Below are 12,335 nucleotides of genomic sequence, written 5' to 3' on the forward strand. Positions count from 1 at the left end.
GATTTGGCATCAATGATTATTTGTAAAAGGGTAATATTCAGTTTACTTTAGACTTTTCGTACCTTTTATAACAGCAAGCCACCATCTCCTATCTCACAAGTGTATTTGTCCAGTTTATTGAAAGCATATGGTTATCAGATTGTTCCCAAAACACATATTTAGACAGAAAGTTAAGGAGAGCTTTTTGTGATCCTTTGTTGGCAATAGTAAATCATGTTTGAGCTCTGCCACACTTCCCCTCTCTCCCCCACCAAAGCTAAAACGTGTCTGCATGTTGTTGACACGTTTTACTAATCTTTAACTTTCTAAAAGTAAAGTAATATCATAAAAACATAACGCGCCACTGAATCGTGGCGATATTGGACATGTTTTTGGAGATGTCATAGCGCACAGATATAGGCTCACATTAGTGAAGAAATCGAGCTTTTATTGTTGCAGTACACAAAAAGACCCTTTGTACTACCAATTCACACAGCAGGTTTCAACCTTTAAAGTCCCCTTTGTTAGCTGGCCTCATGCGTAATTGCTTTGTCCAAATACCGGAGCTTTGCGCATTAAGCAAATGTTTGTCCAAATACGTAAGATTTTCCTTTTTTAAAAGAGCCTTTCTTTGAAATAGGTTAGATTTTCTGGGCTAACAAAGAGGTAGTCTACTCTTTACAATAACTCAAAACAGCAATATCTAAGGAACGGCCATCTTTCAGCAGCTTAAAGTTATTTAATATCCACGTTATCAGATCATGTCCTATGCGCAAAATCACAAATACGCAACTGTATGCTTCATAATAAATAGGCAATTAAAAATAATCTCAGATAGTTTGTTCGGTATTTTAAACCTCAGTATTTAGCACTGTGATGCAACTGATTTGATTTCAGAAACGGGGCTTACCAAGTTGCCATGGCCACCATTTACCAGGGCATGTGCCAATATTTTGAGTGCGTAAAATGTGGCATTACAAGTACCCCCGAAGGATAGGGATCTGATAACATTAGGAAAAGCCAATTCAAACTTGTACAAAAAAGATATTTCTGGAAATAAATATAGTGATGTGTTTAGAATCTACAATGATTCCATAGCCTTTGCGCATTAAAATAAGGTACCCAGTCTAATTTAAATGTCTTTCCAGACATTAATTTTAACATATAGACAATATAACTGGTGAAAATGATAAGCAATAATTTTAAAATGATTTTCGACCATGACAGCTTCGAACGGAGCTGAGCACTGATCATCTACACTCATGTGCCAGATCATTTTTATACGCGTAAAACCCAGCCCAAACCACTATGTTCCGGCTTTATGATTTACGTGTATGGTTTTAGTTTATGACAGAGTTTCTGCTTTATTGCCTGGAGCACTCTGGCATCAAACACACGCATATCAAATCACTGAAACCGAGCGTAAAGCAAAGCTCACAGGAGTTTCCACAGAGATCTCCAACGTTTGATCAGCAGGATCGAGAAGTGACTGCACGACTGGCAAGATGATGAATAATAAATTAAAGAAGAGCAGTAAAAAGATACAAAATGATCTTCAGAGTAGCAGCTCAAAACCAGGGTCCTGATTCTCCCTGTTGTCAAAAATAAAAATAAAAAATTGCCTTGATTGGTGCTTGATGTTCACATAATTCAAGAAAAAAGAAGTTTGAACCCACTCAGGTTATAAAACGTGATTTTTGTTAACATGAGCTGTGGCACTTTATCACACACATGCATTTGACGGAATATTACAAAGATTACACAAAGAATTGGAGCTCTGTGAAGAAGTAGGGAGAGAGAGGGAGAGGGTGAAGGACACGCTGCCTGGAAGCTGATTGGCCACTTGACAGAGGCTGTTGATTCAGGCGTCCACGGTGCAAGAAGATAAGATAAAGGCCATATAAAATGACAGAGATGCGCATCCATCCCTCACTGTCAGCTGCACATATACACTGTCTGCTGCCTCCAGCTATAGGAGAGGACGACGGCCTGTCTCTTTACTGAAGCTTCACCTGTCACGACTTCAAAAGTAAGTGCAAACACATCCATTCATCTGAAGTTTTTATCAGCGAGTTGATGTTGGAGACGGTGGTTACGCACTTTCCAGAACGATTTAAATTATTTAAAGAGGTAAAACGAAGAATTTGAGTCTAATGGAAAACTGGGGTTGATGTAATTTTCTAAATCAATTGCAAAAAAAAAAAAAAAAAGAAAGAAAAAAAAGAAGGAAAAAAATAATATTGGATTATTTTTAAGGCATCAGCTGGAATCGTTTATTGCAAACTCTTGCGAATGACTGTTCTCTCTCTGGCTTTGCATTGATTATATTCAACCTGATTAATAAAAATGTGCTGCTTTGCATAGGATGTCTCCAAAAGCAACTTGCGCCCCTGATGACCTGCGCTCGTCCAGGGATGCGGTGACGCTCAGCAGCTTTCCTCCAACACTCCGCAACACCGTGAAAGAAGCTGGAGACGCGTCAGGACACTCCAGTGACAATCTGCCTCGGAGCTCACTGACTGTTACAGGAGGAGGGCCGGCCTCAGTAAAGCATCCCAAATCCAGATGTGAGCAGTCCGGACAGCGGGGCAGGCGCAGGATGAAGGCAAACGACAGAGAGCGTCTCCGCATGCACAACCTCAACTCCGCTCTGGACGCGCTCAGAAGCATCCTGCCGGCGCTGCCCGAAGACGCAAAGCTGACCAAGATCGAAACTCTGCGCTTTGCCCGCAACTACATCTGGGCTCTGACCGAGACTCTGCGCATGGCCGACCAGCACGGACACACGCAGGGCTACCTGGCGTCAGATCTGAGCAGCCCGGCAAGTGTTTTCTCTGCAGAGTGGGACTCGGCATCACCTGCAGAGGCTGGATACGGAACCTCTGACCAAAGAAACTCCTACACATCTGTGAATGAAATGAGCTGTAAACTTTGTACAAGAGATGAATCCAGTGCTGTCCCTGTTACCTTTTATTTCAAGTGTGGTGAAAGTGATCTCAGAGATACTTGGCACTACTGACTTTTAATGATCTCAGCTGTATAACTGGTGAAACGATGATGTATGAGTCTGTAAGAAGTCAAGAACAAAACCTGGTCGGAGAAGTTTTAGGCATGCTGTTGAAATAGATCCTAAATGTAAGAGACTTGGCTTATACAGAACACTGTGGTGGCATCTTCCATCTTCAGTGTTTGTTTTTAAAAGCACTTAAACTGGGATCAGAACAGATTCTGTTAAAATGACATTTCCAAAGCTAAAGCTACGATCCCTGGCAATTTGTTTGTGGTGAAAAGTACTTAAATGATCATGTGTGAACTCTAAGTATTTGCTGTCTTACAATCAAATCACAGACAATGTCACTAAAAGATGAAGCACAATCAACAATCTAGGAACACAAAAGGGTTTAAGCTAAAAGTATTTATTTGGCAATGATATTCAGATGTGTTTTTGTGTTATTTTTCTGTATAAAACTACATTTATTTATTTAATAAAAACTGTAGAAAACATGAAGTGTTTTGGGGTGATAAGTACTCTGGCTTTTCATCATTTCCATGATTCAAAAGAACATCATGAACAAAGACAAACACGACTAAAACACAGTTACCGTCGTTCAAATTATTTTTAGGGAGAGAAGAAATGAATGTCATCTCATAGTATTCATTAACTTTCCTTTCTCAGAGGCCAAACTTAATGTGCAAATGAACATTTTAACATTTGGTTCCTTACTGTCCTGTCTACCAGTGACAGCACTGAAGCATAATGTGGGAGAAGAGACCATTTCATAGTCTTAGGAGTAGCATGAGCTAAGTGTTGCCGTGTCTTGGATTGCGTCATGGTGTCCCACAGTGGCGTGCAGTCCAAGGCCGAGCTCCGGGAGCGCTCTACTTGGGGAAGACGGTGACCACGTCGTAGCCCTCGGGTGGGGTGACTCGCTCGCGTGCGTGTTTCTCACAGTAAATCTGGTCCTCCACAAAGAAATGTCCCTTCTGTTTTAGGTTGACGTCGCAGTCTGTGCAGGTGTAGCAGTCAGGGTGGCGGAACTTGTCCCTCAGCTTCACCACCATCCCTCTGAAGTGGAAACACAAAGATCACATTAAATTAGGTAAACAAAATGCTCACTTGTTTAAATCATTATTAACTGCATAACACCGACCTTTAAACCTGTCAAATAAAACCATCAACAATGTCCTGCTGCAACAGGTTCTCCACCAGATTGGAAAACCTGGCTGTGGGGTTTTGCTCAAATTCAGTCATGAAAGTTATCAACATCTGTTAAATATGAGTAAAAAGTCCTTCAGGCTACAAGTCCATGTTTCAGTTCATCCTACAGGTATTTGGATTAGACCTGAGGTCACCGCTGGATGCAAGTCTTCCACATGAAACACTGATTATTTATAACAGACCAGCTTTGTGCACGGAGGGTGCTGTTGTGTTGAAACTGGAAATGGCCTTCTCCAAACTGTAGCTATGAAGTTGGAAGAACACATTTACTTTTATATCTAAAGGGTGTTTACGGGACAGATGGAAATGTCAGGGAACAAGGTAAAGATTCAACACGTTCCAGTTGGATGTGCAATGAGGATGCAGTGTGTGTCCTTCGAAAGAACAAGTCAGAACCTAAACTGATACATCAGGTTTTCTTGCTGCTGCTACAATGCATGTAGTTCAAGATTAAAAAATAAAAACTCCACATTCACACTTTTCAAAATGGTACACTGTTGATAATATGGCACAACATAAAAGGTTAGCCTGACCTTTAGGTCACTAAAAACCGACATTTGGAAAACTGATACTTAGAAACTCTACTTACAGTGTTGATGTGCAGAGAGGGAAAACTTTGTTCTGGCTTTTGAGAGTGACGGTGTGCATCATCTCCTTTGTTTACACGAGGTGATTTATTGCAGTGACAGCTAATGCTGATGCGAATCTTACTAACAGGACTGTTTACATGGTAACACATAAATGCAGTTATTCGTCCACTATACTGAGGAGCAGAGCATCAGAACCAGTCCATGGGTATGACTCCTCCTGTCCTCCATGTGCTGTTGTTGGTAGCCTACTGGAACTGGTAGCTGCTTTTTTTTTCTGAATGGCCAACATACTGGCACAGTGTGTCATGCTCAGTTGTGTGTTTTTACATGGACTGAGATTTGTTTTTAGACAACAAAGGAGTGAAAAAAGAAAAAAACCCTGTTTTAAAAATACCTGTGTGCACGTGGAGTGAGCCATAATTACAGAACGACTTCAAAAATACCCATTTTAAATAACAGTGCAGATTTTCAGGATGACTGTTGTTTTTTATAAATTAAGAACAAACAGAAAATACATTTTTTTTATAAAAGTTCAAGGGGAAAATAACTTATTAAAGTAAACAAAGTCACAACTAAACAGACAGCGCAGCAGGGCTTAAGGACGTTTTTCCTTGTGGTTTTTACTAAGTTCGGCCACAAGGAGGAGACAAACACCAACAAGAGACAACACTTAGGGAACCTCTCTGTTGAATCACAATATTTGGTCACATTGTGGACGTCTTAAAAATGTAAAAATGCAAAGCAAGATGTACATCAGGTATCATGAAAGTGCAGCTGAAAACAGATCAGGGTCGATGACTGAGGTGCAAATTCAGATGAGGACATAAATGACTACATGATATAAACAACCTTTTATTTCTGTGCAGTGCAAAAAAAAGAAGAAAAGAAGAAGTCATCTGTAAACCTGCTGTGCTGAAGAATTATGAAGTACTTACACAATCCCAGATCCACATTTGTCACAGATGGGTAATTTCTCTGCGTTGCCCACTGATGATCCGATCTTTGTTGTGGGCGCTTTCACACTCCTGAAGCCTGATGGTTTCTCTGAGTCACCTACAAACATCAGACACACAGACTGAAAATGTTACCATACTTTTTGAGGTCTTGCTGGTTCACACTGCGTCCCAAAGTCAAAAGAAAGCTCAACATGCTCAGTGATGAAGATTAAATAAAAACTGGTATCTGTACCTGTTTCAAGAATCTCCTGAAGCACCTTGAATGAAGCCGACTGTCGTGGAGGCTCGTCAGACTCTTGGTTCTCCTGCAGCATCTTGTAGACCTCTGAGTCTGCTGCTACAGGCGGCCGCTTGCCTGCCTTTGACGGATCTGATGGGGTTCTACAAAGAAAATATCAGCAGGAGTCATAGGATGCAAAACGGCAAAACATTGTTGAGACGCAAACATCTTTCCATCGTCTCTGATGTGGACACATACAGAGGGACGACATGAGAGAACAGAGAGTTTGCTTTTTTGTGTTTCTCTCAGACACTTTTTATAGGATTCCAGAAGGATTACACTTCTGTTTATGACTGAACAGAGCTGAGATGTAAGAGTAAATAACATTATTAAACAATATTGTGGTACGGTTTAATACTGTATTACACTGTCACCTTTTTCTTGTCTAAAAAGCTGCATTACAGTCATACAACTGTCTTAATTTATTTGACCATGGCTGAGTGAACTCTGCTTCTACATGCCTGGCAATACTATCCACATTACTAATGACTTGTAAGGACACATCATCCAGCCTTTTGGGAGCTGCTGAGTAAACTTAAAAACGTCTACAGAGGCCTGGGCTGCCGCTGTAACTCAGCTGGTTGAGCTGGCGACCCATGTACAGGGTCTATAGCCCCCGATGCAGCGGCCATGGGTTTGAATTCCGCTCATGGCCCTTTGCTGCAGGTCCGTCCCCCATTCTTCTCCCCCACTGTCCTGAGTCTCTCTCTTCATTGTCCTACATAATAAAGGCAAAAAGGCCAAAAAAATAACTTCAAAAAAAAAAACAAAAAAAAAACAAAAAACATCTACTGAGAATCTTATTCTACACTTTAACTGTTAACGATGACTCTTTCTTTTTAGGCTAAATACTGGAAATTCTTCACCAAGTCTGAAACAAAGTGATTAATAAGAGTATTGCTTAGAGTCAATAGATCTGTTGCGGGGATGGGATCCATTAAGTTAGAGCATAGAAGCAGCCTTGAGGGCATAATTAAACTCTGACCTGTTCTGTCAGATTCAAAGGTGACTGCTTATAGGCTTACTTTGTATTTTACAAAGCAGAGAGAAAAGAAAACATTACATGCTGCAGTTCAGAGCTGGAGGAAAATCTAAATGTTGTACTTAAAGCCAAACAGAGTATTTCTAAAGACACATTTTATAAAAGAGGAAAATACTTCATGTGTCATGCAAAATCTGTGTCAGTGTTCTCATACGGACACAAACTTCTGCTGCACAGCCAGGTCATATGTACATTTCTCTGCAAATTGGAGCAATGAACTCCTGAAAGATCCAGAAATGCTAAACAACGCGTAGTCATACGACATTTTCTAATACTGGACGTTAATAGTGTCCACATAGAAGTTTTTCTAAATACCAGTGTTTCTTTTCCGGTTGTTCCCAATGACGACAGAGTGCACGATGCCAAACGTGTTCAGAAACAGTGCTGCACCCAGTGTCTTTTGTCAGAGCGCTCCACCTTTTTTGTGTTACAGTTGAAAATCTCGGAACTCTTCAGAAAACCGCTGGCATCGTCACTGTCATTCATTTTCTGGCAACCAATCATTTGGGCAGTTTTTGTCACCCTGGCAACCGAGACAATGGAGAATCTGGTTCTGGGTTGGGTCTCTCTATCCCGAGCTGTATGATAAACCTGACAGGGGTTGTGAAACCAGGGCTGATGCCAGCCGATCATAAAACACGTGTTAGCCAGTGATATGTTGCCAAGATAGCGTTGATTGTGGTCATAGAAACTAAACCCACGCACTTCACCTCAGCGCTCTTTTGATGGAAGTGCTGGGATGAAGCGCTCCCCGATGCCCCGCCAGAGGAGAACGCGACATGCAGACATGCCCTGATGCTGTCAGTGTGCTCATACAGCATGAAAAGCACATAAATCAAAACTGGAGGTGCATCGAAATGCCATTAAATGGTAGCATCCTGAATTTATTATTAATTTGGGCATTCCCCAACTCAGTTGCCTGCAGAGATGTTTGGGTATATTACGAAGTGAAGACCTGAGCAAATACCTGCTGAGTCCAAACACACTGCAGTGACTTGAAAATACATTTTTATACAACATATTACTCATTGGAAGTTTGCATATTGCTTCAAAAATGCATCATCATCATCATCATCACATTTTTATGATGGATGCAGCAATTGAAACACTTTTTGACTGCCCAGTTCCACTTTTACTGTATCAGTTGCAAAGCCAATCTAGATTTCAACACTTTGCATCACAGCTTTGGGTAAAGAAATGATATGCACTGGCTTTGAGTCCATCACGACTGAACTTTAACAGCATCATTTGAGCTGATCTTACTTGTTGTTGGGGTCATTGGCTGTAGCCATGGTCTTCACTTCGTCCACAGATGAGTTGAAGTTCTGGATGTTCTCTGAGGAGTACAGGCCAGAGGGGCTGTTGTACTGGTTGGTCACAACTTTGGAGCCAAAACCAGTAAAAGGCAGGGCGCTCCTGTTGTGGGTGGAGCCTATGTGTTTCACCTCCTGTAAAGATGAACGTTTCTGTTAAAGCTTTAGGTTCAGGATGTTTGTCAAATTAAAACTCAGATACCGTCTGAAACATGCAACACTCGCTGTGCAAACCTTATGCAGTGGGAACAACTTTTGACGTTTTCAGATAAAGCTGTATTTAGAATTGTGCTACGGAGCTGCACATGTGAAGATTGAGTGTTTATTACGTGGTTTAGGAATATTAGTCAACATGTGAAAACACCCAATCTCTAGAGTTTTAAGCTATGAATTTAATAACGTTACAGCCGCAGTCTTACAAGCTTTGTTCAACTGAAAACGCCAAAACAGTCTTATTTTCTTTTTAAAGCGCTGCTTCCAGTTCGATATAAGTCACACATAATTTAACAGGATAATGTATGACTATGGATTCTGCCTTAATTATACCTAACCAGCGAACAGACTTTAAAGACAAGCACGTCCTGGCATGCCATAAAAACGGGCACATAAATACCACCAAATGTAGCTCATGCTTCACAGTGGGAACACGGAAATGCCTCCAAATATAGCTCATGCTTCAAGCATTTGACATCTAAATTGCAGAATACCCCAGAGACTGTGGAAGCAAGTAAACTTGCAAAAAGAAACTGGCACGGACCAATGTTACAGCAGCCTGAAAAGCATGATTTGAAAAGTCTGAACAAATAAAACGGTGAAGACACATCAAACTGCGCCGATTCCAGACAAGTGCTTGAAACGTGTGTTATTATGAGTTTGCGAAAAATGCACAGCAGTTGTGACCCGTAAAACACACAAAGCCTGAACACTGTTTCCTACATGAGTTCACACTTTGGCCTCAACTTTCCACTCAGCGGGCAGGAACTGAGGCTTACGTCAGAGCTTGGCTGATAAACTACTGTCTCCTAGGAAACCTCCTGTTGGGAAGTAAACAATGACTTCATAGTTGGCAGTGTAAAGAAAAAAAATCCCACAAGCCTTTGCAGGCACAGTAAGAAATGAACATTCAGGCTTCCAGAAACTCTATGGCTACCTTCAAATGGGATTTCCCGATTTCACACTAAATGACAGAGTTGGAGTAATTTTAAAAGGTCAAGTGAGTCCTAAATCCAGCTTTGATGTTGACACACACCCGTGGCTCTGATGCAAGATTCATCTTGTACGGATGCGTCTTCCCTTCCTCGGATGAAAGCGGCGACCACAATTTGGTTTCTGACCTGAGGAACAGAGGAAGGAAAGAAAAGGCTTGAAAGATGCAATGAACATGTAATAATTCCACACAGAGTGGGTTTAAATATAACAGGCCTGGATTTTTATTTCTGTTTCTAGTTGTGCAGCCGCATATGAACAGCTACAACCAGAGCCGACGGAGCCCTCGCAGGTAAGTCCTTGTGCTCTGTTTCTCTGCAGCTCACCACACCCTTAACGCTTTTAACACAGGCTTTCTTAACGAGAACATATTTGCTTCAGCCTGCCTGATGAATCCATTTCGACATTGTTGCTTACTGAAATCACCAGCTACTAGAAAGGTGTGATGCAACGCAGTGACACGACACAGAGCTGCAACACAGCTTACACACACTTCTCAAAACTCAGAGACACAAACGGCCTTTAAGCAGAACGAATAAACATAGCGTAACCTGCTGAACACCTGGATTGTGGTTGAGCTGTCTCAAATTACTCACTGTTTTTCAGGCCCGTGGCTATGCAGATCAGACACATGTTGATACAACTCACCTGTCTATGGAGAGGACCATTTCCTCTATGCATCCCTTGATCTTGTTCTGTGCTTCCAAGTGAGTCATGCTCTCTGTCGGCTCTCCATCAATCGCCACGATTATGTCTCCGATGCAAAGGTTGGCTTGGGCTGCTTTACTCCCAAGGTTGACCTGCAATACAGGAAACAATTTTTTTTTAAAGAAATGCACATTTTGGGACTATAAAATGCATTTATGGAAGATTATTTTAAAAACTAAACACCACTTGGGGATAAACTAGCAGTCTGAAAGGTTCTTTTCTCATCGGTGCTACTGTTTTGACCTTCAAGAACCTCGGCACACATTTCTTTGTTTACAGTGAACAGAAGCAAAGCCACTGACAGAGAGGTGTTTTCAGTCAGCGGCTCTGCCTGGAGGGCAGTCGCTCTGTCCGAGATAAAGGCTTGAAGCACAGACAGAGAGAGAGAAAGAAAGAGTGGCACAGTCCAGGAATTCCTAATCACTTTTCCATGGGTGGAGTGGACTGACCGCAGGAACAACATTTACAACAGGAACAGCAGCCTCCACTCAGGCAAAGTACACAGTGGAGGGGTCACAGTGTGGATCATCAGGGCGTCACAATGAGAGATGCTTCATAAAGTTTATGTTTACCAGGCAGGCTGTTGGAAAGGAAGCACAGAGAGCTCCAACAGCTGTCAGCTCGGACAAAGAGCCTCTGTGGGCTTCACAGTGGTATCAAAGTAAAGAGGAGTTTAGGTTTTATACACCAAATGGTGCTTTTAATTTGAAGGAGGGGATAAACTTTTAGTTGAGTACAGGAGAACAGCGTAGCGCTACTTTCACATCACTTTACACTGAAGACACCGTTATACACAAACATTTAAAAAATATATAATAATAATAATAACAATAAAGTTCATTAACTTGTCTTACTACACTGTGGAGCATGAACCACATTATTTCCACGCATGGCTCGAAGGGGAACACCGGCTAACAGGTTTAGCTTCCCTAAAAGTCCAGTAAAGCCCGTTAACGTGACACAGAGGTGGCTAACGCTAGCTAAAGCACACCGACCGTTAACGGCAGCTCACCGACTTTCTACCAACTTCTGTCCGTGAGAGGAAACAACGAGAAGGTGAGTTTGAGTCCAGGTGTGGCTTCGCTCGCTTAACGAGAACTGTGAAAGTACAACTCACCCGGGAAATAGCCAGCGGCTGCTCGAAGTCCTTTCCCCCGACCAGCCTGAATCCCCAGGGCCCCGGACCCTGCATTACCACCCGGAGAGGCATCGCGTGGAGGTTCGTAACAGCCCGCTGGAGCTCGACTTGTGCTTGTGGATGGTGCCGCGGCTCGGTTCACTTCCTCCTGCACAGGACATGTGCAGCTATGGATGGTGAGGAGTGTTGCGGCTGCCTGCAGCTCGGCAGCATTAGAGGAGGAGGAGGAGGACCCTCAGGTTACCGCTGGACGAATAGAGTTAGAAGTTTCCTCGTTGATTAGAGAGAGTCTGAAGATCGTGTATTTGGAGGATGGATCACTCCATCAAGTTAGACAGGCTCACAACAAGATCAATAGACTGTATACAAAAGTTATATTATATTATATTATATTATATTATATTATATTATATTATATGTTTTACACGTATTAAAATAATGTGAAGATAAAAGCCAAGACTTTACTTTGTTGTTTTGGGTTTTCTTTGTCAACTAACATCATAATTTTTTTTTTTTTTTTTTTTTAAAAAGAGGAACCTTTATTTAGGGATATTTTTATTTACCTTTATTTAACCAAGAAGTCCCACTGAGATTAAACTAAGTTAAGATTAGAAGGGAGACCTGGTCATGGTACTGTCATCCTCAAATGTATTCATAAAGTATTTTTCTATGCTATACCGTCCCGTTAAAGAACTGAAATAAGTTGAAATCGACAAAAGTAATAATTAATTTTTAAAAAATTAATGAAAGTCATGACATTGCTTTTGAATTGTGGTTCAACAGAAATATAAAAAAATAAATAAATAAATAAAAATAATAAAAAAAAAACAAGCAAACAAGCCCTCTTGATTTTGGTCCACTGCTCATCAGCAAAGTGCTCTCATTTGTCTAATTTTAAATTATT

At 41.4% G+C, this 12,335-nt stretch overlaps 2 protein-coding genes across 2 annotated transcripts; one reads left to right on the top strand and one right to left on the bottom strand.

Moving 5' to 3' along the window:
- The first annotated feature begins 2,287 nt into the window (after positions 1–2,287).
- LOC103359326 (neurogenin-3-like) lies at positions 2,288–3,602 on the top strand. The gene has a single exon (XM_008284616.1). The coding sequence runs from the start codon at positions 2,345–2,347 to the stop codon at positions 2,996–2,998; it is 654 nt and encodes a 217-aa protein (XP_008282838.1). The 5' UTR covers positions 2,288–2,344; the 3' UTR covers positions 2,999–3,602.
- pdlim1 (PDZ and LIM domain 1 (elfin)) lies at positions 3,380–11,668 on the bottom strand. The gene is made up of 7 exons (XM_008284615.1): positions 11,411–11,668; positions 10,234–10,385; positions 9,629–9,713; positions 8,330–8,514; positions 5,977–6,125; positions 5,724–5,841; positions 3,380–4,045 (listed from the first exon to the last, which is right to left on the bottom strand). Exons 1-7 carry the CDS (start codon positions 11,501–11,503, stop codon positions 3,859–3,861), a joined length of 969 nt encoding a protein of 322 aa, XP_008282837.1. The 5' UTR covers positions 11,504–11,668; the 3' UTR covers positions 3,380–3,858.
- Between the last annotated feature and the right edge of the window lie 667 nt (positions 11,669–12,335).

Source organism: Stegastes partitus, unplaced genomic scaffold (assembly GCF_000690725.1).
Source record: "Stegastes partitus isolate 25-593 unplaced genomic scaffold, Stegastes_partitus-1.0.2 Scaffold367, whole genome shotgun sequence".
NCBI lineage: Eukaryota > Metazoa > Chordata > Actinopteri > Pomacentridae > Stegastes > Stegastes partitus.

What these genes read in the sequence shown, in the direction of transcription:
- pdlim1 (XM_008284615.1), bottom strand. Translation starts at nt 11,503, where the DNA reads ATGCCTCTCCGGGTGGTAATGCAGGGTCCGGGGCCCTGGGGATTCAGG. An exon ending in AGCCGCTGGCTATTTCCCGG is followed by an intron (nt 10,386 to 11,410) that starts GTGAGTTGTACT and finishes CCTGTATTGCAG; the next exon opens with GTCAACCTTGGGAGTAAAGC. An exon ending in GCCAATGACCCCAACAACAA is followed by an intron (nt 6,126 to 8,329) that starts GTAAGATCAGCT and finishes TTTTCTTTGTAG; the next exon opens with AACCCCATCAGATCCGTCAA.
- LOC103359326 (XM_008284616.1), top strand. Translation starts at nt 2,345, where the DNA reads ATGTCTCCAAAAGCAACTTGCGCCCCTGATGACCTGCGCTCGTCCAGG.